Raw genomic sequence first — 27,480 nt, 5'->3', positions numbered from 1 at the left:
AAGTAAATGAATTTCAGTATATGTATATGAGTAGATTAAAAGTCATGCCAGTGAGGCCATGAAGGGTTAATGATGGCAATTAAGTCAAAGTTAAGCTATTGTCATATGCACAGGTGTAATGAAAAACTTTATCACATGCACATAGAAGCAGCATTCACAAGAAAACATAAGTTAAACGTGAATTATACACAAATTTTACAGGAAAACTCAATTAGAACATAAGGTCAATTTTAATGTAAGATAGTCATAGTTGGTTCAATAACTGAATGGAGAGGGTCAGCAACTTTAAATTCCTCAGAGTTATTATTTTGGAGGATCTATCCTGGGCCCTGTTCATAAATGTAATTATGAAGAATGCACAGCAGCACCTCTACTTCCTTAGGAGTTTGCAAAGATTCAGCATGACATCTAAAACTTGCAGTAGAAATGCCAGTTCTGATGTAGACAGTAAAAAGACTTACTAGAAGTTGTAGGTATTGATACTGAATTCTGAAGGCTGCAATGTGCCCAGAGAGATAAGTTGCTGTTCCTTATTTACATCACAGGGGCCACAGGTGAATAGGTGAGTGTTGTATTGGAATTACACTAGCAGGCGACTAAGAGCTCTTAAATTGGGCAGATTGAACTCTAGTGTTCTGTAGTGCATTTACCCAATCTACATGTGGTTTTCCCAGCATCGCGTCAGGTGTTTCAGTGGTGATCATTTAAGCCACCACATTATAGCAAATATTGATCCTATTTCACCTCAGAGAATCTCAGCCATATATGAACTCAGTACCCCAGTTAGTGTTCCGATTGCTTGGGGTGATGACATTGTTATATGATATGGTAGGAGATCGGAGAAAATCAGCAATGACTTTTGCCTGATACTTAAATGTATTTGAACACAATAAATGCAATTATCATCAGGAATATTCAGATGTATTCTACCACTCAAACAGATAATGACTAATATATGCAATTCCATTTACCTACTTCTGCTCCCAAATTTTGATATCTGAATCTCACAAAAACCAGTTGGTGATGATGAAAATTTCGGTAGTTCTGTCATGTAGTCTTTTGGGATAGTTTTCAAAATTTTCTGTGCAATACTCCAGCTTATTTTACATTCTAGCTTTATTGTAGTCCTTAATGGAGATTTTGCAGTACAGGAAAGATTTATCTCCATCTGCACCTGTGTATTTTTCGGTAGTCTCTGATTTCAGACCAACATAAAGCAGTCTTATTTAACCTGCGCCTTCATAACTTAACCCTTGCATCCCTAAGAGTATTCTCGTGAGTGTCAAAACTGAACATGGTTATCCAACTTGGGGTCTGATCAATACTCGGTACAACTGAAGCACCATTTTTCTAAAAGTATTCCAATCCCTTTAAGGAAAGCATTCTTAGAGCTATAAAATTAAAAGTGCCTATTCTGAAGCATATATAAATATTATTTGTAATGAGCAATTGTAAAAAAAAATTGACTTTGAATTTTGTGTTTCTGCAGAGACGATGGTAAAGATGGCTTAAAGTTTTACACGAATCCATCATATTTCTTTGATCTGTGGAAAGAGAAGATGCTTCAGGATACTGAAGATAAAAGGAAGGAAAGAAAACAAAAGGTTTTCTTTAATTAAATTTATATGTTTGGAAAAAAGTTCATGTTTAAATGCATTGAAGGAATAAATTCAGGCATAATGTGTAATCATTCTAAGAATATTTAATTGAAATGTGAAGTTCAGACTCCTGCTAGAATTTATTACATGCTCAGGAAAGTGAACTTCCCATCACATTTCACTGTATATACCTCTTCCCCTTTTGGTAAGTTTCTGCGATGCCTCAATTTAGTATTTTTGACATAATTAATATGCAGTTGATCTTTAAATAAATAATTTCTGTAGAACTTTTTGAATGCCACCCAAGTTGTCTCCTTATTTTAACTCAGCAATTGAGGAATCAAAGCCACATATCTTACTTAATACTAAATTTTACCTCTAGCAGAAACCAATAGACCGTCCTCGAGAACCTGACAAAATGCCTAGAGCACCTCAAGACAGGCGAAAAGTATGGGAAAAACAGGCACCGGGGTTAGAACTTGCCGTTGATGGAGATTTTCCACAGAAAAACAGGGATAATATCAATGGACCACCACTGTACCCTGAACCGAGGTTTGTACCAATTCTGTTTGGGATTACTGAACTAAGCATGGACATTTTTGTACAAGTCAAATTGTAACATGAAATGCATCTGTCTAATATTGTATTTGTCTTTAGTCAAAGTAGCATGTTGAAGAATTGATACCTTTAATATTTTCAGTGTTATAATAATTATATTTTAAATTATGCACTATGTTGTTTTGATTGATTTGTAGTATAGTACTGGTTATTTTGTGCTCCCTCCTGTAAATAAAATGCAAATTTTTATTACCACAAAGGCCATTAAAATAATGGTTGGTCAGGAAATAGATTAAACTGATGTACAATCTCCTATCATTTTTGTCTATTGACTCCTGTAACTCACCAAAAGAGAACCTGTTCATGGTGTTTAGTATGTAATCAGAATGTAATAATGATGATAATTCTCTCCTTTTTAAGGAAGGAAATATGCATTGAACATAATGAGGACCATCTTGATCACCTTGTACAGTCGACAGTACCTTTTAGGCATGTTACTGAACACCCCAGTGGTATAAGTGACAAACTCTTTGTTTCAAGACCACATGAGCCACCCCCACCACCACCGGTACAGACGGCAGTTGAAATGAAACCAGTGCTTCCAGCTTTTAGGTAACTAAAATTCACCGCAGTTTTTATTTACCTTTTGAGTTTTGGCTAATTTCAGAATCACCTAATAGTGCCTTCACAATGGCAAAATAAGAAATGCTTAAATTACTGAATCACAAAGTAAAGTTAAAGCAACTTGTGCAAGAAATTGTAAAGTAGGAATTGTTCAATTCATTGCTTTTTTTTTGCAGCTCTGCCCCATCTTCATCTCTGCCTTTCAAATTAGGGTGACAGTATTTTTAAACTTAACCACTTTTTTATTTGTTATGTAGTACATTTTGTACATGAGCTAATAAGATGAATGGTAAGGTTCAATAGCTATTCTGATTTTTAATCAGCCCGCTGAAGGTAATATTCTCCACATTGAAAACACTAATCACTTCAGTTATCTAAAGCATAACGAGTTCCCATTTTGACCATCAAGCCTGAGCCTGTTCATTTCATTGATTGTGTACAATTGTCTCTACCTGCATTGCCTCCTACTTTCACTTTAACCTGGTGCCCCAAAGTATTCACTTGGTTTAAAAAAAAGACTCTGCTTCCATCAACTTAAACGATGCTTCATAAAATTTTCATGTATTTGCAAAGCATGTGGCTTGCCAGTTAATCAAAAATGCTGGTCAATCAAGAGTTGGTTTGGCTTTCTCTCAGGCTGGCTCTTTACTGGAACATGCTGGTTTAAAAAGGTTGATAACAGAGGAGTTTCTCTAGGTGAGCACATCCCTCTGGTTGTTCAACCCTGTGTGGACCACATCAGTATGCCTCACTTACTCGTTTACAGTTATGAACAGTTTATAGTGTTATTTATATATGCATCAAGACATTGTTCGCTTTTCAAAATATTTGTACACATTATTTTGACACTGAAAAAGATGCAACATTAAATCAATATTGATTTACAGATTTAGTAGAGGTACTGATTCCTTTAATTATACAAGGAAGTTGCTCATTTTTTTTGTTCTTGTGTCATTTTGTGAAAATGTACTGTAGCATCATAGGAGGACCACATTCTGGCTATAGAATCCATGCAAGTTCCTTGAAAGGACAACGAAGATAATCCCACTATCTGCACCTCATTCATCTGTGACTTTTGCACAAAGTTTTTGTTTGTAGATCTATATTGTCCCAAGACATTTGTTAGATTCTCATGATTTTACTTCAATGTTCACTAGTGTACAATTTTAATAAAGGAATTTCTAAGTTCAAATAACCTTTGTAAAATTTACATAACGGTTTCAAGAAATCAAAACTGTCCAGTAGGTGTTCTAGATTCACACCAACTCATATGGACAAATGAATTAGCAGCAGAAATACACTACCCAGCCACTGTCAGATTGAATTATAATTTCATTCTATATACCTGTCTACCCAGGTAATCTTTCACCACCTTGCTTATCAAGTACTTAATTTATGACAGTATTTAAAGGCTCTGCTTGTTCCAACGATGCCGAGGGAAAGAAATCTGCCAATGTCCTAAACAAATAACTCCTAATTCTTTTTAGCTAGATAGGCATCCGTTAGTCTCATGAGACCATGATTTGCGCCTTGGTAGGTTTCCAGGGCACAGGCCTGGGCAAGGTTGTGTGGAAGACCGGCAGTTGCCCATGCTGCAAGTCTCCCCTCTCCACACCACCGATGTTATCCAAGGGAACGGCACTAGGGCCGATACAGCTTGGCACTGGTGACGTCGCAGAGCAATGTGTGGTTAAGTGCCTTGCTCAAAGACACAATACGCTGCCTCAGCTGAGGCTCGAACTAGTGACCTTCAGATCACTAGACCAACGCCTTAACCACTTGGTCACGCGCCAACACAACTCCTAGATTTTAGATTTTCCAATTCTAGATTTTCCTTTATTACCCTGTCAAAATAATTAGGATCTTCTACATATCAAGTTGCCTCTTCCTTTTCTAGTCTACAGCAGATGTAAGTCTTGCCCGTTCAACCATTCCTCAGAAGGCAAACCATCTGTTGTTCTGGTGAAATTTCACTAAATTACTTTAAATGTATCAAAGTTTTTCCTTAAATAAGGAGATGCAATACTCCAGATCCTTACTGAACCATAGCAAATCTATTTTTAAGCTAATAACCACAAATTACTTCTCAAATCCACTTATAAGCTTCCTTTTCATATAATATTTTTCCACATAAGCAATAACTCTCTTCAGTGGCCTAGACTATTGATGCAGTGGAGTGAGTTCACAACTACTCCAGAGCTGGTTTAATTTAACTTCAGTTACTTAAATAAACCGTCAGTGATTGTCTGTGAAAATTTCACTGCTTCACTGGTAGGAAATCTCTTGTGTGTGCTTTACTTTAGACCACAGAAATGTGTTTGTTCTTGCACGTTTTTTATAATGGCCATTCAGTTCTTATCGTTGCCTGCTCAAAGCAATAATAAGTAAGCATGCATAATGGAAGGCTATTCTCTTTAGCAGAAGGGTCATTGACTGGAGGTCACAGGTACGAAATAAAAGAATTGTAATACAAGAGGAAACATTTTAACTAACGTAATCGGGATCTAAAGTATATTGCCTGCCCATGTGGTGGAGGCAGGGTCCATTATGGACTGGATAAATTTATGCTGAAAATTTTGTCAGGCTTATAAAGAATGGGCTTGGTCACAGTTTGAATTCATGTGTTGCTCTGGCGAAGGGCAGTTACAGAAATAATGAGGTGAATAACTCCTGCTATACTGAAACATCCTATGAATATGTTATTCAGTTTTGCAGATGAAGACAATTTTAGGAAAAACAAACCTCTTTTTGCTACTGTATATATTTAGTTAAAGTGAAATTTAATTTGTTTAAAGTATTTTACTTTTCTTTAACAGTTCTAATTCTGATTTGATGGACCATCGACTCAGATCTCCAGCAACAAGCAAGGCAACAGTTTTTGTGAGCCCTGCTGTTCCACCTCCCCCTCCTCCACTGCCGCCGCCACCACCACCTCTTCCTGCCACTCTGCCAGGAGTTTCAGTCAAAGCTGCCATCAACTCGACTCCTCCACTTGCTCCTCTGGTTTCTCAGCCGGTAGTATCAATGCCCCCAGCAACACCTCTTCAGATTGCCCCTGGAGTACTTCATCCAGCGGCTCCTCCTGTGGCTCCCCCATTAATAAAGCCTTCCCTTCCAGTTTCTGTAACAGCACCTGTGGTAGATATGACAACCTTCCCAGCTCAGACAAGTGAAGGACAAGGGCTTCCACCTCCTCCACCACCCCCACCCCCACCCCCATCTGGGCCACGATCCTTTTCACCGCTTGGAGGACCTGTACCACCACCACCTGGCCCCCCTCCTCCACCATCCTTTGGTTCGAGACCTCCTGTTCCCTTGGTCCCACCATCATCTCCTTCCCAAGCACATGCAGGTTCTGACACTAAACGACATCCATCTTCCCTGCCAGTGATAAGTGATGCCAGGAGTGTTCTACTTGAAGCAATTCGCAAGGGTATGTTAAATAATATTATCATGTCACTAGGTTTTTGTTTGAAAATTGTGTTATTGCAATTAAAATATATATAGAGAGTCAAGCCATGATTTAGAAACCCTGTATATGTGGCAACTCGTGTTTTGTACATCTTCCATTTTTCACCTACATGCTCCTGCCTGGCAAGCTCATTTATTCCAAATGCACGCTGCAGACACTTTGTTTTAACAAACTATCACTGGATCTCTTGCTCCCTCTTTTTTTTTGACACACAGTTTGCCCGATTGTGTTGGTTGAGCAGAACTTTCCTCCAGTTATTGGGGAAACTGAACAACTAATTGTGGAAACAATGACATTGTTTGTCTTTGATACCTCCTCTAAACTGTTTTCTGACCATCATTCCCTTCCCTCTTCCTTAGCATTTGCCTGAAACAGAAAATGGCTTACAACCTCAGATTTGATTTGATGCTGAGATGAACTGCTGACTCTACACCCACTCATCACTAAAACTATCTACTACCACCACTGTATCATTGCCAAGTTAATCCTGTCTCATCCCTTCTGTTACCTCTCAGTGTGATCATTGTGCTTCCTAACCTCCAGTCTTCCATTTTGTTTCTTTAAATATCTGAAACTGTCAAAGTTAAGTTTATTGTCATATAAGCAAGTACATGTATGTGCAGGTACAATGAAAATCTTTTTGCAGCATTATGGGCACATAGCTTCATAAGAATAAGCAGCATTCATAAGAAAACATAAATTAAGCATACATTATACACATTTTTTACAAGAAAGAACACAATCAGAAAAAAAAGGAATTTTAGTGCAAAGTGGTCATAGTGTTGCTACACTGTTGTGATTAGGTTTTGCAAATTGGTTCAAAAATCAAATGGTTGAACGGAGTAGCCGTTCTTGAAGCTGGTGGTGTGGGACTTTGGGTTTTCTGTACCTCCTGCCCATTGGTAGCTCTGTGACTATGTTTTGATCATTATCTTGATCGCCTTCGATGACCTTGTATCAAAATAATTATTATTAATCATTAAATGCCTTGATATTTTCACAATATTGAAGGCATTATAGAATGCATTATTTGAAATAATGTTCCATCTAATTAATTAACCAAAGGTCTTGTTCTATTTCTAGAAAGGTGTGTTCTCTTTCCCATTTTCCAATTAAAGTATAACTCCGACCTCCTTTAACCCATGTCAAAGTTTTGTCTATCACTCAATAAGGTTGTTACCTCTTGTATTTTGCTTGTATTTTAAAGTGAAGGTCCTATAACATTGGTCAAAATATTCCACAAGAAAGCTGTCAGAGTTCTGAACAAGAGTTCGGAACTTTGACATGGCTGGCTCCACAGTTTCGGTAAACCTTCTTTGATTTGAACTCTTCGTGGAGCCAGTGGAAGTGTGTGAACTTCTACAGATTCCTCAGCACTTACCCTGCATAATCTGCTGAATCTGCATCAAGAATAATAAGTCTATCCAAAAGGTTGTGGGAGAGACAAGTTAAAATATTATTTACTGCAGGTTTTTTTAAAATCGTGATTAATTGTTATTGGGGTATTCTGTGTAAATTTTAAGAAGTTTAAAAATGGTTTGTTTAACGTTGCAAAAGGAATTACTTAGACAGCTATGCTTTCTGAATTGCTGGCCATTTAATATAGTTTATTCAGTCCCTGCCGTGTGCACATGCAGATCAGCTGCAGCTGGTGCTAGAAGCAAAATGGAAGAGGATTAGGTGTTGGAGATTACCTGGCTCGATTATATTGTAAAGGAAGCTAACTGGCAGTTTATACACTCATTGGTTCTTCAGTTTAGGGTTTGTTGTCTTGTTTCTAGAAAAGTTTAAGAAATAATTGTTGAAGTCAAGTGAATGTTTTTTTCTTACATTATTTGAAATGCCTTCCAGTGCCTTCCAGAGAATATTCCAAATTTCTCAGGGTCAGTTTTCTGCTAACTATATCCCAATCTTAAATGATGGCTTTGGCTTCCTTCATGAAAATAAGAGGCAGATAACCTCATTCCACAGAATGGCTGAAAGGGCAAAAACTTCCAGTCACATTCTGGCTTACCTTTCACACCTGACAAGAACTTTTAAATTGCAGCAGGATATCTTGGCACACTGAAATATTCAAATATAAATTAAGTCTTTAAATTAAAACACAAAATGTTTCAATGGAGAGGTGAAGTTGAAATGGATTTGGATAAGTTATGTATACCCAATGTATATTTTGTGGTATGTAATGGTCTGAATTCAGAACAGATGTGGTACACTGCAGTGTTTATTCTTAAATAATGCTCTCTCCACTTCAGAATTCATGGCACATTCATCTGATTAACACTTTGAAAATTAAATCTTAAATTGTGTCATTAAATGTTTGAATAATCACCTTTATTGGCAGGCATTCAACTTCGCAAAGTGGAAGAACAGCGTGAACAGGAGGCAAAACATGAACAAGTTGGAAATGATGTTGCCACCATTCTGTCCAGGCGTATTGCAGTGGAGTACAGTGATTCTGAAGATGATTCTGAATTTGATGAGGTGGACTGGCTGGAATAATCAATTTCTACAGTGTGAAATTTGGCATTAACATTCATCGTGGTACTCAATCCATGGGAGTGTATCCACATTTCATAACGGGGAGGGTTGGGGGTGGTAGCGGGGTTTGTATTTGTAACACTGACCTGACCTTAACTGACACTTGATAACAGTTTTCTGGGAGGGAGAGGCACAAATAAGTTTTGGTTCACCATGTATTACTTTTGATTTAGGCTGGTGTTTGTGTGTTGGTTACAGTCATGTGGAAAGAGTGTATTTTCTTTGAAGAAAAGCAAACCACTAAGTATTAAAATTGGGACACTGTACATTGCTACAGGGCCTATTTTAGGAATCTTGTGCTTTGTCTGAAATGCACTGGACTTTGAAAAAAGGTATTTGTACCCAAATTGAAGGGCAGCTCTAATTTGTACTACTAAAGCACATTAGAAATGCTATTTGTAAGCTAGGTCTTGCAGGATAGTTGTTTTCGAATGTGAAGAGACAAGCTACCCTTGTAGAACATATCGCCCAAGTTAGTACTCTGTAAACAAACCATATGCACTAATACTCCATCATGAGTAAATGGACTGCCTGTAATAAATAGAAGTCTTTCTTACATTGTTGTGACTTGCCTTACTCTAACATGAATAATTTAAATACAACTCATTTTCGGTTGAATGTACTATTTTTGCCTGCACATGTGTTCATCTGTGAAAACTACTGATTAGAAGACACTACATTACCTATTTAACTGCAAGTGATACAAATGCATTTTCTGGCATTTACTGTATTTAATAAATCAATTTGTTTGAAATCTCTTTAGTCATTATATTCTGCTTTAAAATCTATACACCACTTGTAGTTTTTTTTTGCCACAATGTAATAGTTCTGAAATTCACAAAACAAGCACACCTTGTGACTAGGTTATTTTGCGCCTGGTTATAAGATGGCTCAAACGTGTTATCTTGGTTTGGGAGAATTATCACGTAAAGTGGATGCCATTTAAAATTAATAATTAGCTTCCTTGTTGGAGATGGTAGTTGGTTTATTATCGTCACATGTACTGAGATACAGTGGAAAACTTTTGTATGCATTCAAACAGATTTCGTAGGTGGTATTCCAAAAGGAATTGCAATTACTGAGAAAGTGTAGTGCAGGTAAATAGGTGCATGGGCTATGACAAGGTAAACTGTGAGATCAAGGTTTCACCTTTATCATATAAGAAGTCTGTTCAAACCTCCAAATGACTGTAAAAGTAACCTACATTTTAGTGTAGTATTACATTAGCAGGTCAAAGCAGAGGAAGCTGAAATGATTGCTTAATTTTCTATGCTGTTTGATTCTCAACCACAGCAACATTGATCTAGGAGTCTCTGATCATACTCCAGGTCCATCAATATACATGTGAATCTTTGAACTGCAAAGCTACTTTTCCACTAAATATAGCATCATTCTCCACTTAATTCTGGCATCTTCCCCCTTCCTTTACAATCCTGTTGAAGGGTCTCAACCCAAAATGTTGACAGTTTATTCATTTTCATAGATGCTGCCTGAGTTGGTGAGTTCCTCCAGCTTTTAGTGTGTGTTGCTCTGGATTTCCAGCATCTGCAGAATCTCTTGTGTACACTCTCCACTTGTAGTGTACGACACTGTACTCAAATGCTTTTTGAGTATTCAACTCTGTCTTTGACTATGTTTTAGAAACATAGAAAACCTACAGCACAATACAGGCCCTACGGCCCACAAAGCTGTGCCAAACATGTCCTTACCTTAGAAATTACCTAGGGTTACCCATAGCCCTCTATTTTTCTGACTGCATGTACCTGTCCAGGAGTCTCTTAAAAGACCCTATGGTATCTGCCTCCACCACCTTCGCCGGCAGCCCATTCCATACACTCACCACTCCCTGTGTAAAAAAAAAACAAAAACTTACCCTTCATATCTCCTCTGTACCTACTTCCAAGTACCTTAAAACTGTGCCCTCTCGTGCTAACCATTTCAGCCCTGGGGAAAAGCCTCTGACCATCCACACGATCAATGCCTCTCATCATCTTATACACTTTTATCAGGTCACCTCTCATCCTCCATCGCTCCAAGGAAAAAAGGCCGAGTTCACTCAACCTATTTTCATAAGGCAAGCTCCCTGAATGTTTTCTTTAATGAAACATTTTCAGACATGCAAATATTTTGAAAATCAAGGAATGGCTTAATTTAATTTCACTAATAGATGAGTCTGGAACAAAGGATTTACAAAAACATTGAGGAATCTTCAGTGGATAAAGTAGATAGAATTCAGCGTGTAATATAGGAGGAAGAGAAAGGCTATCATGCTGGGGAAGACAGAACACAATTGGAAGTCCTGAAAAAATATAGCTCCCTGAATAAATGATTTAAAACATTATTTAAGGGTGATTTACATATAAATGAGTGATCCTAATAAATGGTGAACTGTGGCATATACCTGTTATTTAAGAGGAAAACGCATCTTCAGATTAGCTGGCTTAGCATTTGTTATAAGAAAATCATAAATAAAGCATTGATTTTAATTCACTTCTGAATTTCATTAGTTGATATTCATATTCATATCTTCAGTTCTGCCAAAGGATTGTTAATGGAATCCACTTCTCAAAAATTACAATTATTTCTGCACATTGTACAGAAAAATAATGATTTGGTACGTGCAAGGGAGATATTAACATTTAACATTTGAAATAAGTGATTCTGGATAAGTTAATTTGTTCTGGCATCAGTTACTGGTCTATGTAATGATTTTGGGAAATGGATTTGAATGATACTAAGAACACCATTCAATAATGAGGAAAGATGTAAACTGATTCAAAGCTCTGACTGCCAATTTGTTTAGAGGCAAATGTTAATATAGCTGCAGGCAATTTTTACTTGCAGTTTCTCTGACTGATAAATGGCTGTGGGGGGAAACAGATGTTACCCATTAGATTATATTCTGATAATCATCCCAAATATTAAAAAATAGGTTCTAAAGTAATTCATTCAGACCTTAAAGTTAGCTCCACCATTCAATTTAATCATGACTGCCCATCATCTCAGTATGATGCTCCTCTGCTATTGCATTCCGCTTTACCCTTTGCTTTTAAAAACTTGTATTCAGTTACTTGGCTGCAACAGGCCTTCAAGGATAACAAATTCCATAGGTTCATTATGTTAGTTTCATCTCAGACTTAAATGTCATTATCTGTAACTTTGACACACAGAGCCATATGCAGACTGTCATTTCCCTGTCATTTTTTTAAAGTTTCAATCACATCCCCTCCCGATCTCCTAAACTCATGAATATAAACCTAGTTCATCTAATACTAGCTACTTTACTCAATCTCTTTCAAAGAAGACCAACATATCATTTGTTACCTTAACTTCTTGATACCTCTGTATTTTGACTCAAAAGTAACTATTATGTTTAAATCAAAATATTTCATGGTCTTTAGTTTTTACACAGTAGTATTAGTACCACATTATTATCAGAAGTTTGCAAGTTCAATCCCACCCTTGAATCGAAGGTACTGAAGAAGTGCTGTTTTGCTAAGTACCATAATTATTCTTCTCCAGTCAAGCTGAAGCTCTGTCTGTTGAGTGAGGGGGATGCAAAAGATGATATTTCAATGAAGGTAAGGATTCTCTTATGATGCCCCGTGCACATTTCCTTCAGAATCACGACTGCTGTGTCTCTAATGTGCTTAATTTTATAAATGAGCCTACAGAACAATGTAACAAGACAAAGTAACACTTTGCTGTCCAATCACAGGAGAAAACCTGCAGATACTGGAAATACAAGCAACACAAACAAAATGCTGGAGGAACTCAGCAGGCCAAGTAGCATCTATGGAAAAGAATACAGTCAATGTTCGGGGCTGGCACCTGATGAAACGTCAACTGTACTCTTCCATAGCTGCTGCCTGGCCTGCTGAGTTCCTCCAACATCTCAGACACCAGGAAATCTGCAGATGCTGGAAATTCAAGCAACATACACACAAAAAATGCTGGTGAACGCAGCAGGCCAGGCAGCATCTATAGGAAGAGGTACAGTGGACATTTTGGGCTGGGACCCTTGTCAGGACTAACTGAAAGAAGAGATAGTAAGAGATTTGAAAGTGGGAGGGGGAGGGGGAGGTGTGGATCTAAGAGCTGGAAAGTTGATTAACAAAAGGGATACCAGGCTGGAGAAGAGAGAGGATCATGGGACTGGGAGCCTGGGGAGAAAGATAAGGGGGAGGGGAGCCCCGAGGGTGGAGAGCAGGCAAGGAGTTATAGTGAGAGGGATAGAGGGAGAAAAAAGGGGGGGAATAAAAAATATTAAATAAACAAATTAGGGATGGGGTGTGAAGGGGAGGATGGGCATTAACGGAAGTTAGAGAAGTCAATATTTATGCCATCAGATTGGAGGCTACCCAGACGGAATATAAGGTGTTGTTCCTCCAACCTGAGTGTGGCTTCATCTTTACAGTAGAGGAGGCCGTGGATAGACATATCGGAATGGGAATGAGATGTGGAATTAAAATGTACGGCCACTAGGAGATCCTGCTTTCTCTGGCGGTCAGAGCGTAGGTGTTCAGCGAAACGGTCTCCCAGCCTGCGTCGGGTCTCGCCAATATATAGAAGGCCGGATCGGGAGCACCGGACGCAGTATATCACCCCAGCCGACTCACAGGTGAAGTGTCGCCTCACCTGGAAGGACAGTCTGGAGCCCTGAATGGTGGTAAGGGAGGAAGTGTAAGGGCATGTGTAGCACTTGTTCCGCTTACAAGGATAAGTGCCAGGAGGGAGATCAGTGGGGAGGGATGGGGGGACGAATGGACAAGGGAGTCGCGTAGGGAGTGATCCCTGTGGAAAGCGGGGTTGCGGGGGGGGGGGGGTCAGGGAAAGATGTGCTTAGTGGTGGGATCCCGTTGGAGGTGGCGGAGGTTACGGAGAATAATATGTTGGACCCGGAGGCTGGTGGGGTGGTAGGTGAGGACCAGGGGAACCCTATTCCTAGTGGGGTGGCGGGAGGATGAGGTGAGAGCAGATATGCGTGAAATAGGAGAGATGCGTTTGAGAGCAGAGTTGATGGTGGAGGAAGGGAAGACCCTTTCTTTAAATAAGGAAGAAATCTCCTTCGTCCTGGAAAGAAAAGCCTCATCCTGAGAGCAGATGCGGCGGAGACGGAGGAATTGCGAGAAGGGGATGGCATTTTTGCAAGAGACAGGGTGGAAAGAGGAATAGTCCAGGTAGCTGTGAGACTCCGTAGGCTTATAGTAGACATCAATAGATAAACTGTCTCCAGAGATAGGGACAGAAAGATCAAGAAAGGGGAGGGAGGTGTCGGAAATGGACCAGGTAAACTTGAGGGCAGGGTGAAAGTTGGAGGCAAAGTTAATGAAGTCAACAAGCTCAGCATGCGTGCAGGAAGCAGCGCCAATGCAGTCGTCGATGTAGCGAAGGAAAAGTGGGGGACAGATACCAGAATAGGCACGGAACATAGATTGTTCCACAAAGCCAAAGAGAAGGCAGGCATAGCTGGGACCCATACGGGTGCCCATGGCTACACCTTTAGTTTGGAGGAGGTGGGAGGAGCCAAAGGAGAAATTGTTAAGAGTAAAGACTAATTCCGCTAGACGGAGGAGAGTGGTGGCAGAGGGGAACTGGTTAGGTCTGGAATCCAAAAAGAAGTGGAGAGCTTTGAGACCTTCCTGGTGGGGGATGAAGGTATATAGGGACTGGACATCCATGGTGAAAATAAAGCGGTAGGAGCCAGGGAACTTAAAATCATCGAAAAGTTTAAGAGCGTGAGAAGTGTCACGAACATAGGTGGGAAGGGATTGAACAAGGGCGGAATAAAACAGAGTCGAGGTATGCAGAAATAAGTTCGGTGGGGCAGGAGCAAGCTGAGACAATGGGTCTACCTGGACAGGCAGGTTTGGGTAGGAGGTAGAAACGGGAAGTGCGAGGTGTGGGAACTATAAGGTTGGTAGCAGTGGATGGGAGATCCCCTGAGCGGATAAAGTCGGTGATGGTGTGGGAGACAATGGCCTGGTGCTCCTTAGTGGGGTCACGATCGGGGGGTAAATAAGAGGTGGTATCCGCGAGTTGTCGCTGTGCCTCGGCAAGGTAGAGGTCAGTTCGCCAGCCTACAACAGCACGCCCCCTTATCGGCGGGTTTAATAGTAAGGTTAGGATTAGTGCGGAGGGAGTGGAGAGCAGAGCTTTCGGAAGGAGTGAGGTTGGAATGGGGACAAGGTGCGGTAAAGTCGAGACGGGTGATGTCCCGTCGGCAGTTAGCGATAAAGAGATCCAGAGCAGGCAGAAGACCCGAGCAGGGTGTCCATGAAGAGGAGGAGGGTTGAAGACGGGAGAAGGGGTCATCGGTAAGGGGTGGCAGAGTCCTTGCCGAAGAAGTAGGCTCGGAGACGGAGCCGGCGGAAGAAAAGTTCCGCATCATGGCGAACACGGAACTCGCTGAGGTGTGGGCGAAGGGGAACAACGGTGAGGCCCTTACTGAGGACAGAGCGTTCTGCCTCTGACAGTTGAAGGTCGGAGGGGATGGTAAAGACCCGGCACGGATGGGAGCTGGGATCAGAGGGGAGAGGAGGAGGGAGAGGGAGGCTGGTAGTGTCAGTGGAGAGGGGAGGGTTGGGGTGAGAGGAAGAAGGAGCCTCTGAGTACCCAGAAGCTGACGGTGGGATCTGAGGGAGACGAGGTTGCAGACGGGGAGCAGCCTCCTCCTTCCCCCGCTCGTCCCAGCTCTCAAGACTCCAGCCTTGAACTCCAGGCCGGGTCTTTATGTGCTGCTATTGAGGTTGGGGTGAGAGGAAGACAGAGCCTCTGAGGACTGAGGAGCTGACAATGGGATCTACGAGAGACGGGGCTGCAATGTTTTTAAAATTGTTTTTATTTTCCCCCTTTCTCTCTCTCTCTCTTTTCTCCCTCTGTCCCTCTCACTATAACTCCTTGCCTGCTCTCCAACCCTCGGGCTCCCCTCCCCACTTCTCTTTCTCCCCAGACTCCCCGTCCCATGATCCTCTCTTTTCTCCAGCCTGGTATCCCTTTTGCCAATCACCTGTCCAGCTCTTGGCTCCATCCCTCCCCCTCCTGTCTTCTTCTATCATTTCGGATCTCCCCCTCCCCTTCCCACTTTCAAATCTCTTACTACCTCTTCTTTCAGTTAGTCCTGACAAAGGGTCTCGGCCCGAAACGTCGACTGTACCTCTTCCTAGAGATATTGCCTGGCCTGCTGCGTTCACCAGCATTTTGTGTGGTGTGTTCCTCCAACACCTTGTGTGTTTAACACTTTGAGGTGTTCCTGGCCTTGTGAAAAACACTCAGTCTGGAAGACTACAGCTGTATGTTCATTGAGTTGTTAGCAATAAATTATTTATTCTTTTGTTTTTAACACAATGAACAATCTTATGCCATTATCAGCAATGTCACACTGAATAGTCTTGTCTATTCAATTAGTTAGATTTGGGGTGGGAATTCCTGAGTTTGTGACCTAGGCAACTAAAGGTTAGAGAAGAACATTGTGGATAAATTTGAGGTTCCACCTGCCTGGGCCACAAGTTCAGGAGTTCCCTCCCTATGCCTTGTTGTAAATAGGCCACTTTGGAAATGCTATTAGAGAATGTTAAAAAATGCATTTCTGGCCACATTGTTGAATTAGGCTGTTGTTCGTTGATTTACAGCAGATCACCATAACATCTATCCAATCAGCTAAATTCCATTACACAAAGCTGTTCTGTGTTATCTTCCAAGTACTGGTGTATGATGTTCACTTTGGCAAAAACAACACAATGAATTGCATGATAAAGATTTTTTTTTAAGTGAAAACGGTTCTCTGAGCTGAGGTTGACACATTTGGGGCACAGATCAGAATATTTATTCCATACCCTTGCAGAATGTTTCCCTGCATTAATTACATAATTTAATTACACTTCCATCATTTTGGATTCTATTTGTTTCACTGTGAAATAGTTTCTTCTCATTCTATTGCAGTGGGAAAATGTCCATGCAATTAAAAATATTTTTGAAAGGTTGCAAATATAAAATATGTGCTATATTTTACTGCCTGTCCAAACAGCACAAGAATGAAAATAATCTACTAGTGTCCATAACTCTGATTCTTACAGTAATTATTGAAAACAATGGATTGGAAATTAAAGTCTTCAACTTAATAAAGGCTGATTTCAGTACTGTAAGGGTGAAGAACTTTGGAAAAACATGGAACATCTGTACAAGTCATTAAAGTGGAAAAGTAGGAGTTCGGGGCCAGCAAGTTCTCATAAAGATGAAAGAGCAACAAGTCCAAGAATACAAAGATGTCAAGGAATATGGAGCAACACACATCAAAGTTGCTGCCTGGCCTGCTGCGTTCACCAGCAACTTTTATGTGTGTTGCTTGAATTTCCAGCATCTGCAGAATTCCTGTTGTTTAAGGAATATGGAGGGTTGGTTAAAAGAAACCAAAAAGAAGGTTGCATGTACTTTTGAACTGAAGGGCCTGACTTGGTGTGTATTGCTCCCTGAATTGGTATGTATTGCTCTCTGACTCTCTAATGGGTACAGAGAACTGAAAGCGGGAGTGTAGGAGTGATATTAAAATAAAGAGTGGATCCTACTTTTCCCCTGATTATCCTCAAGGACAAGAGGACAACCAGGGATATAATAGGAGCCATTAGGGACCACAATGGCAATGAGCCATAGGACATAAACAAGATCATAGAGCTATACAGCACAGAAAAGGGCCCTTCAGCCCAACTTCTTCAACCTAACCAGCAGTACTAGTCCTATTTGCTTGCATTTGGTCCCTATTCTTCCAAACCTTTCCCATCCATATCCTAAATGAATAAGTCTTACCTCTATTCACTAAGAAGGAGACTGTAGTTGGGGGATTTAAGAAGGAGAATAATAAAGCTTTAGGACAAGTTAGGAAGAAGGAGGTACGGTATTAGATAGTGTGGTTAAAGGTGAACCGTAGGGTCCTGGGGCTTGATTAAATACATCCAGAATGCCATGGAAGCAAATTTATCTGTCAGAAACTTTTAAATATTTGCTGGCCACAGATGAGGTTGTAATATATATAATTTAATTTTAAGATAGTGATGGAAAAGAATAGGCAGGTCCGTGGGTCGGGGTACTAAACTGGAGCAGGGCTGACTTTGGCAGGATCAAGCAGAGGTCAATTAAGTGAGTCTGTTTGAAGGGAAAGGAATAACTGACAAGGTGGACCCTTTTAAGAGTTTCATAGCAAATGCCTTGGAGCAACATTTTCCTGTTAGGGCGAAGACAAGGTTACAAGAAATACTAGGCTTCTTGTCAAAAAATAAGGAAGCATACAGTAGGTTTATGAGGATGGCATTGAGTAAATCTCTAGATGAGTATAAAAAGATTAAAAATACTCGAGGGAAGTCAGGAGGGAAAAGGGAGGGTATGAGATGGATCTGGCATGTAAGATTATGGAAAATCCCAAGGAGTTTCATTGATATATTTTAAAAAGTGGCTACAAAGAATAGAGCACCTTAGAGACATCTCTTGGGTCCTTGGAGACACCATCTTCCTCCCACCCGACCTTCCCTGAAAACCCCAACCCTTCCCTCTCCTTAGATACGACCAGCCCTTTTCCCCACCTCAGATCTGAGTTCTCATCCATGCCAGCTCTTCACAATTACCTCTGACCTTCCCCTCTCTGAGGCAGGATGTTTTGTCCTCTAAGGGCCTCACCGTTGCCACCCCCGCACCCAGACATCAGTGAGTTCCTCACCCGCCATGACGCTGAGCTCTTCTTCCGCTGCCTCCTTCTCCATGCCTACTTCTTAGAGCATAGAAATCTACAGCACATTACAGGCTCTTCGGCCCACAATGTTGTACCGACCATGTAACCTACTCTAGAGGCTGTCTAGAATTTCCCTACCTCATAGCCCTCTATTTTTCTAAGCTCCATCTACCATTTCTAAGTTCCATCAGTAAGCTATGGGTCAAAGTATTTGGTGAGTACATTTCTAACTCTCCTGGCTTCAGTCTCGTTGCTGTCTGTTCTGAAATTGTTAGGTTTTGCGAAGCGCAGAATCAAATATTGCTGTGATGATTGTACGCTCTAGTATCAATTCTTTGGCAACAATAAAGTAGTAATAATAATAAGAAGAAAACAATGAAATGCCGCGCTGTCGCCATCTGTTCCGGCACGTCATAACAGCGGTTTTAAAAAGCTCCGGTTACCCCGTACACACTGCAACGGATATTAGGCGTTTTCAGATTTATTCACTCTGGAGACCGTTTCTGAAAATCTCCATTTTCAGGGGCTGAAAACACCGTTTCAGTGTGGATGGAAGGTCAAAACGAAGAGAAGAAGCTTCATTTTCAAAATTATCCGGTGTAGTGTGGATGTAGTGGATCTTAAAAGACCCTATTGCAGCCGCCTCTTTGCTTTCTCTTTCTTTCAAACAAAAGGTGTAGCCATGGCACTCACATGCATCCCAGCTATACCTGCCTTTTTGCTCGCTACGTGGAAGAGTCTATGTTCCAAGCCTACACCAGTATGACTCCCCAACTTTTCCTATGCTACATCGACAACTACATTGGGGCGGCTTCTTGCACCCATGATTTCATCAACTTCACCTCCAACTTCCACCCTGTCCTCAAATTTATTTGGTCCATTCTGACACCTCCCTCCCCTTTCTCGTTCTCCCTGTCTCTGTCTCTGGAGACAGCTTATCTACTGATATCTCTTATAACAACACTGATTCTCACAGCTACCTCAACTGTACCTCTTCCCACCCTGTTAGTTGTAAAAAAGCCATCCACCTTTCCTTCAGCTCCTCCATTTCCATCACATCTGCTCTCTGGATGAGGCTTTTCATTCCAGAACTAATGAGATGTCCTCCTTCAAAGAAAGGGGCTTTCCTTTCTCCATCATCTACGCTGCCCTCACCCGCATCGCTTCCATTTCATGAATGTCTGCCCTCACCCCATCCTCCCACCACAGGGGTTCCTCGTGTGCCCAACTACTACCCCACTAGCTTTTGCATCCAGCACATAATTCTCCGTACTTCTGCCATCTCCAATGGGATCTCACTACCAAGCACATCTTGCCCGTTCCCCCTTCCCCCACTTTCTGCTTTCCACACAGATCGCTCCCTATGTGACTCTCTTGTCCATTCATCCCTTCCCACTGATCTCTCACCTGGTACTTATCCTTTTAAGTGGAACAAGTGCCACACTTGCCCCTATACCTTCTCCCTCACTACCATTCAGGGCCACAAACAGTCCTTCCAGGTGAGGCAACACTTCACTTGTGAGTCTGTGGGGGGTCATCTACTGTATCCGGTGCTTCAGGTCTGGCCTCCTGTATATCAGTGAGACCCAGCGTGGATTGGGTGACCACCTACAGAAAAAGCGAAATTTCTTGGTGGCCACCCATTCCAATTCTACTTACCATTCCTCTTCTGACATGTTGGTCGATGGCCTCCTCTACTGCTATGATGAAGCCACACTCAGACTGGAGGAGCAACTCCTTATATTCCGTCTGGGTGGCCTCCAACCTGATGGCATGAACATTGATTTCTTGAACTGATGGTAAATGCCTTCTCCCACCTTCACCATTCCCACTCCCATTCCCACTTCCCTCCCTCACCTTATCCCCATTCCTTTTTTCCAGGGGTTTCTGTCCTCTCCTGTTAGATTCCCCTTTTTCCAACCCTTTATCTCTTTCACTTCTCAACTTCTCAGCACTTTACTTTGACACTTCCCCTCTCCTGGTTTCACCTATCACCTACCTCCTTGTACTTTTCCCTCCCCCACCTTCTTGCTCTAAATTCTCCTCTTCCTTTCCCGTCCTGATGAAGGGTCTCAGCTTGAAACGTCAACTGTTTACTCTTTTCCATAGATGCTGCCCGGCCTGTTGAGCTCCTCCAGCATTTTGTGTGTGCACCTTAGAGATTAGCAGGGCTGCCTATGCCTTGAGCTGCGGGAGATGGGTCAAACTTTTAACATATTTATTCTCAGTTTTTACTGAGGAGACAATCATGATTGCTCATGAGGTAAGTGAAACAAATGGAGATATTTTGTAGGACATTACGAGGGAGGAGGTGTTTGCAGTCTTAAGATGATAAATCCCAGCACTTGACAGAGTGCATTCTTGGACTTTTTGGGAGGCTATAGAGGAAATTGTGGGGGCCTTTGTTGAGATAATTGCTTCATCTTTAGCCACTGGTGAAGTTCCCGAAGACAGGAAAGTGTTCTGTCTTGGGACTAATACATTTGTGCCGTTATAAAGAAGGCACAGCAGCACCTCTACTTTCTTCAATGTTTGTGCAGATTCAGCATGTCATCTAAAACTTTGTCAAACTTCTATAGATACACAGTGGAGAGCATCCTGACTGGTTGCATCACAGCCTGGAATGGGAACACCAATGTCCAGGAATGGAAAAGCCTACAAAATGGATATGGCCTCGTCCCTCACAGCAAAAAGACTTCCTCATAATTGAGCATGTCTACAAGGAGCACTGCAACGAGAAGGCAGCATCCATCATCAAGGACCCCCACCATCCAGGCCATGCTGTCTTCTCGCTGCTGCCATCGGGAAGGAGCCACAGGAGCCTTAGTTCCCACACCATCAGATTCAGGAAAAGTTATTACCATTCAACCATCAGGCCCCTGAACCAGTGCGGATAACTTCACTCACCTCAACACTGAACTTATTTCACAATCTGTTAACCCACTTTCAAGGACTCTGCAACTCACATTCTCAATATTATTTATTATTATTATTATTATTATTATTATTATTACTACTTGATTTTTTTGCCCAGTATGTCTTCTTTTGCACATTGCTTGTTTGTCCGTCTTTGCTTGTATGTAGATTTTCATTGATTCTGTTGTTTCTTTCTATCTACTGTGAATGCCTGCAAGAAAATGAATCTTAGGGTTGTATATGGTGACATACACACACTTTGATAATAAATGTACTTTGAAATTTGAATGTTATTCTGTTGTTTAAAAAGAGTAGTGGGGAGGTTACTGGAGGAAATTCTGAGGGACGGGATCTACCAGCATTTGGATAGATGGAGTCTGATTAGGAGGAGTCAGCATGGAAGTCATGCCTGATGAACTTTTTGGAGTTTTTAAAAGAGGTAACCAAAAAGACAGATGAAAGTAGGGCAGTGGATGTTGTTTATTTGGACATTAATGAGGTCGTACATAGTAGACTGCTGGTATGGAAGGTTAGATCCCATGGAATCCAGGGAGAGCTAGTTAGATGAATTCACAATTGGCTCTGAGGTAGGAAGTAAAGGCTGATGTTTGAAGGTTGTTTCTCAGAATGGAGGCCAGTGACTCGTAGTGTGCCCAATGGTCAATGTTAAGACCCTTGTAATTTATTATTTATATAAATAATTTAGATATGAATGCATAAGGCTTGATCAGTAAGTTTGCAGCTGACACAAAATTAGGAAGTTCTGTTGATAGTGAAGAAGGTTATTGTAGGTTACAAGGAGATCTTCATCAGTTAGGGAAGTGGGCCAAGAAGTGGCAAATGGATTTCAATACAGGTGTGACATGATGCATTTTAGAAAATCAAAGTAGCATAGGTCTTCTACTGTGAATGGTAGGGTATAAGGGAACGTAATGCAACAGTGGGACCCAGGGGTGCGAGAGCATAATTACTTGCAAGTGGTATCACAGATAGACAGGGGACGAAATAGGTGTTGAGTGTAGTAGACTCGATCAGTCAGGGCATTGAGAATATGAGTTGGGACATCTTGTTGCATTAGTACAAGTTGTTGGGAGGTCCACACTTGGAGTACTGTATATACGTAGTTTTGGTCACCCTGTTGTAGGAAAAACATGGTTAGACTGGAAAGAGTGCAGCAAAGATTTGCAAGGATGCTGCTAGGACTAGAGGGGCTGGGTTACAGGCAGGGGCTGGACGGGCTGGGTCTTTATTTCTTGGATCATATGAGAATGAAGGATGGCCTTAGGAATGTTCAAAATTATGAGACACATAGATAGCAGTCTTTTCCTCAAGGCAGAGCAGTTCAAAACTTGGGAGGGTATAGATTTAGGGTGAGCGAAGTAAGATTCAAAAGGGGCCTGAGGGGCAATTTTTTTTTAACAGAGAGTGAGTATATGAAACAAGCTACTAGAAGAATTGGTTGAGACCGGTACAATGATATTTAAGAAGCATTCAGATAGGTGCGTGGAGAAGTAGGGCCTAGAGGGTTAAGGGCCGAAAATGGGAAATTGGGACTAGTTGGGTGGGCACCTTGGTCAGCATGGATTAGTTGGGCTGAAGGGCCTGTATTCATGCTGTGTTGCTCAATGGCTTTAATAGCAGGGATATGCCGAGTAAAAGCAGGCCTGTGAGACATACACCAATGGTAATGAAATTATTGGAACTAAATCTGAGGGACAAGATTCACCTACATCTGGAGAGGCAGGGATTTATCAGGAAGTAGTTAGAATGACTCTGTTAAGCAGAGAGTCTGTTTAACTGCTAAGTTTTTCTAAGAGGTTTTGTGTAACTGTGAATGTGGCACAGTTGATGTGGTCTACATGGAATTCACCAGGCCCTTGAGAAGTATCATATGAGCAACTGATCCAAAAGGTTGGATCCACATGCTCCATTCATGAACTGAACCCAAAATTAGCCTGGTTACAGGATGGTGGAAGCTTACCCTGTTTTGTGATTGGGATTCACACTGAGAACCTTAATAATTGTTACATACATTAACAATTTCGATGGGAAAGTGGGAGAAGGAGATATAATTCAAAAGCTAACACATTACATGATAACTGGTCACTTTGTTTGTGGGGAAGGTAGTCTTTTGCCGCAGGATGACACTGAGGACTTGATGAGATGAGCAGAGCCATGGCAGATGTAACTTAACCCTGATAGGTGTGAGTTGATGCACGTTGGGAGGACTATTACAGCCAAGATATTCACAATGAATGGTAGGGCCTAAGGAGTATTAATGTCTAGAGGTACCTTGGTGTACAAGTCCAAAACTCCTACACAAATATGGTGGTTAAGACAACAGGTGGATATATGGCTTAGCACACGCCAGCAGGCTCACGGACAGTTTCTACCCCATAAGAATGGTTCACAGGTACAATAAAGTGAACCTTTGACCTCACAATCTACCATATCGTCCACCTGCACTGCACCGTTTCTACAGCTGTGACACTTTAATCTACATTCTGTTAATGTTTTACATTTGTGCTACCTCAATGCGCTGTGTAATGTATGAATGGTATGCAAGACAATCTTTACACAGACTGTTCCTCAGTACATGTGACCAATTCCTGTTTCATTGCTGCAGTACCATGCATAGTTTTGATTGGGACATGATGGGAAGGATGCCTTTTTACTGGAGAGGCTGCAGAGGAGATTCGCTAGGACATTACATGTGGCAGAGGGTTTTTTTAAAAGCATCTCGTCGAGTACTTGATTTCCCGAGGTATATATGGCTGCAGGCCAAGAGCTGGAAAATGGGATTAGTGTAGACAACTGCTTGGTGATCAGCTTGGACACACTGAGCCGAAGGACCTGCTTCTGTGCTGTATGACTCTCTGACTGCCATGCATTGTTTTAACTGGTATCGATTGCTGACCACGTGACCAATAAGATACGTTTTGTTTTTCCAACCCCAGTTAGAGAAATAAGTGAGTGAACGCTTAAAGATAGGCTATATTTCTTTTTTCACTACTTCTCTTTGCACTACAATCTTTGCACTATTCAGCTATTTTATGCTAATTGGTGTTCTTTATTTACCATACACACTGAGTAATTCATCAACTTCATGCAAGCACTTAATGATTCCAGGAATGAAAGTATTACCTTATGAGGAACGCCTGGCAGCTCTTGGGCTGTATTCCCTGGAGTTCAGGCGAATGAGGGGGAATCTCATAGAAACATTCTGAATATTAAAAGGCCTGAACAGATTAGATATGGCAAAGTTAGGACAAGAGGGTACAACTTCAGAATCTAAGCTCGTTCATTTAGAATAGAGATGCAGAGAAATTACTTTAGTCAGAGAGTGGTAAGTCTGTGGAATTTGTTGCCACGAGCGGCTGTGGAGGCCAAGTCATTGGGTGTATTTAAGGCAGAGATAGATAGGTTCTTGATTAGCCAAAGCATCAAAGGGTATGGGGAGAAGACAGGGGAGTGGGGTTGACTGGAAGAATTAGATCAGCCATGATTAAATGGTGGAGCAGACTCAATGGGCCGAATGGCCTACTTCTGCTCCTATATCTTATGGTCTTATGTTCTAAGCAAGGAACTTAATTGCACTGTGGTGTATATGATAGAAAACGAGTCTCATCTATTCACATGCAGAGAAGAGGGAAGAGCTGTACACGTATCAGAAACCAACATGGATTTCAGTCACCTGAAATAGTTTATGTTCATTTCTCACTTTAAGAACTAATTCAGAAATCACAAATTGTTGCTCGTCAATCAGCACATATGATCAGACTCGTAGACAGCATGAGGGCTGAATGGCCTTCTGAGCTGTATTCTTTAATGATTCTAGCAACCAATATCATTCTTCGCTCTTTTAGCCAGTAAAATGTTATTGCAAATCATTGCCTGTGAGTTGTGTTATTCTGTGAGCACCAATGTGAAATTAACTGCCAATTCCTCTAAAATGTTGTAAGGCATTTTTCTTATGCTTGGAGTGCCACTTTGTCTTGCAAATTTCAGTGTCGAAGCTGAAGGCAAATACAGTACAAGCATTTCCAATTTACTTGAAACATCTCTTGTAATAGAAATTCCCTTCCAATTAACCCCAGGGTTATATATGCTCATGGATCAATTAACAAAAGTATAATTAATCAAAAAATACTCCCTAATTGTAGCTCCTCATTAAAGGTCTGCCTAGGAATTTAATGATCCGTATTTTCCAATTAGCAGAGAAGGGATCGTGCTTATTGCTAACCACAAAAGAAGGCTCATGAAGGTCTGTGTTTCACCTTGCCTGACACAAAGTACTGCCAGGCAACAGTTCCTGGGGATCTCTGGAGCCCAGCAACAGCAATGTTATACAATAGATGGAGCAGCCAATCATACTGAAGAATTCACAGGCAACAAATAAAGTAGTAAATATTATTTTTCACTATGCCGTTAAAAAGAACAAAGAGTTGGAAATACATGCAAGATTGTAAGAGAAACCGAAAGATCAAATTTGTTTAGTACAGTTTAGCACAAAAGATCAAACTTAAAAGTAAAATATTGTAGAATTTTGAAACAGAACACAAATTTCTGGACACAGTAGGTTAGGCAACCAATGTAGAAAGGGGACAGAGTAAATTGTTCAGATCTAAGACATATCATCAGAACCTGGAATGTGATAAAAAGGTGGCTTTAAGATAGTGAGTAGCTAGATAGGACATAGAGGATATCTATGGTAAGTTGAGACCCTGTCGAATGGGTTTATGAGGTAGTTAGAGGGTAGTTCAGTTGTTTGACTTTTTTACATATGTTGTTGTGGGATGCGCCAACAGGTCTGGCTGTATTAATGAAGAGAGAAAAACAGGCAAAATCACAGATGGATGAAGTGATCGGTTCGAACATAGATAGAAAAATCGAGATGCCTGAGCAAGTGAACCCTGGTTAGACCACACTTAGAATATTGTGTTTAGTTCTGGTCGCTTCATTATAGAAAGGATGTTAAAGCTTTAGAGAGGGTGCAGAGGAGATTTACCAGGACGCTGCCTGGACTAGAGAGCTTCTCTTATGAGGATAGGTTGAGTGAGCTGGGGCTCTTCTCTCTGGAGCGAAGGAGGATGAATGATGACTTGATGGAGGTGCACAAGATGTTAAGAGGCATCAATCGAGTGGGCAGCCAGAGACATTTTCCCAGGGCGGAAACTACTAATACAACAGGATAATTTTAAGGTGATCAGAGGAAAGTATAAGGGGGGGGGGGTTTCAATGTTAATTTTTTTTTACACAGCTAACAGTCGGTGCATGTAACACACTTTCAGGTGGTGGTGATAGAGGCAGTTACATTAGGGACTTTTAGGTAACCCTCAGGAAGGCACATGAATGATAAAAAAAAAAATAGGAGGAGGTAGCAGTTAGATTGGTTTTAGACTAGGTTAAAAGGTTGGCACAACATAAAGGACTGAAGGGCCTGTACAGTGCTGTTAGATGTTGATATAGCTTGTAACAACCAAATTCAAGTATGCCATATCCATTGCTTCCCCCTTAGTGTGTCATCAAAAACTCTAGAAGATTAAACTAACATAACTTTCTTTTTGTAAATCCAATACAAAATCATTCATCTAAAACCTCCTTGTTCTTATCTGTACAGACACTGCCTGATCTGCTATTTCCAATCTTCTGTTTTTATTGAGGGCAAAATAAACCAATCTACCAATTTTGGCAATTGGTCCTAAAACTGATGATAAACTTAATTGTCCAATTCAAACTATTTTTCTTGAATTTTATGTTAGAATTTTGTGCCCAGGTATCATTCTTGAGTTTTGCCGAGAAGGAAAAGGATCTCAAAAATTCAGCTCGGAATCATAAATAATCCTAGGATTGTGAAGAGACTGGGCCAAACCTGACAGCTTGGTCAGGGAATGGGATGATTTTGTTGCCAATACTGCAGGCTTTCTTGCCATTCCGTGAAGGAACTTCAGGCTCAAGTTGGAAAAATTGCTCGCACTGAAGTGTTCAGTATTTTAAAGTGGATGAAGAATTAGCCATCACAGTGCATTTGAACAACAAACTCTCAAAGGGGG

The 27,480-nt window shown here is 41.1% G+C and overlaps 1 protein-coding gene across 5 annotated transcripts in view; it reads left to right on the top strand.

Moving 5' to 3' along the window:
- The window catches only part of wasf1 (WASP family member 1), an 81,871-nt gene extending 71,952 nt beyond the window's left edge, over window positions 1–9,919 (top strand). For 2 of the 5 annotated variants that reach the window (XM_072246380.1, XM_072246387.1), the window contains 5 exons: window positions 1,490–1,604; window positions 1,981–2,150; window positions 2,577–2,768; window positions 5,597–6,213; window positions 8,597–9,917. In XM_072246380.1, coding sequence (XP_072102481.1) covers window positions 1,490–1,604; window positions 1,981–2,150; window positions 2,577–2,768; window positions 5,597–6,213; window positions 8,597–8,754 — 1,252 coding nt within the window. In that variant the 3' untranslated portion in view covers window positions 8,755–9,917. Of the gene's footprint in view, window positions 1–1,489; window positions 1,605–1,980; window positions 2,151–2,576; window positions 2,769–5,596; window positions 6,214–8,596 lie in introns of all 5 variants that reach the window. The other 3 variants (XM_072246403.1, XM_072246395.1, XM_072246374.1) reach the window with 3 other exon arrangements.
- Window positions 9,920–27,480: the final 17,561 nt, after the last annotated feature.

Source organism: Mobula birostris, chromosome 2 (genome assembly GCF_030028105.1).
Source record: "Mobula birostris isolate sMobBir1 chromosome 2, sMobBir1.hap1, whole genome shotgun sequence".
Lineage (NCBI taxonomy): Eukaryota > Metazoa > Chordata > Chondrichthyes > Myliobatiformes > Myliobatidae > Mobula > Mobula birostris.
Note: the sequence above shows the minus strand (reverse complement) of the source record. Positions and strands in the feature narration are given on the sequence as shown.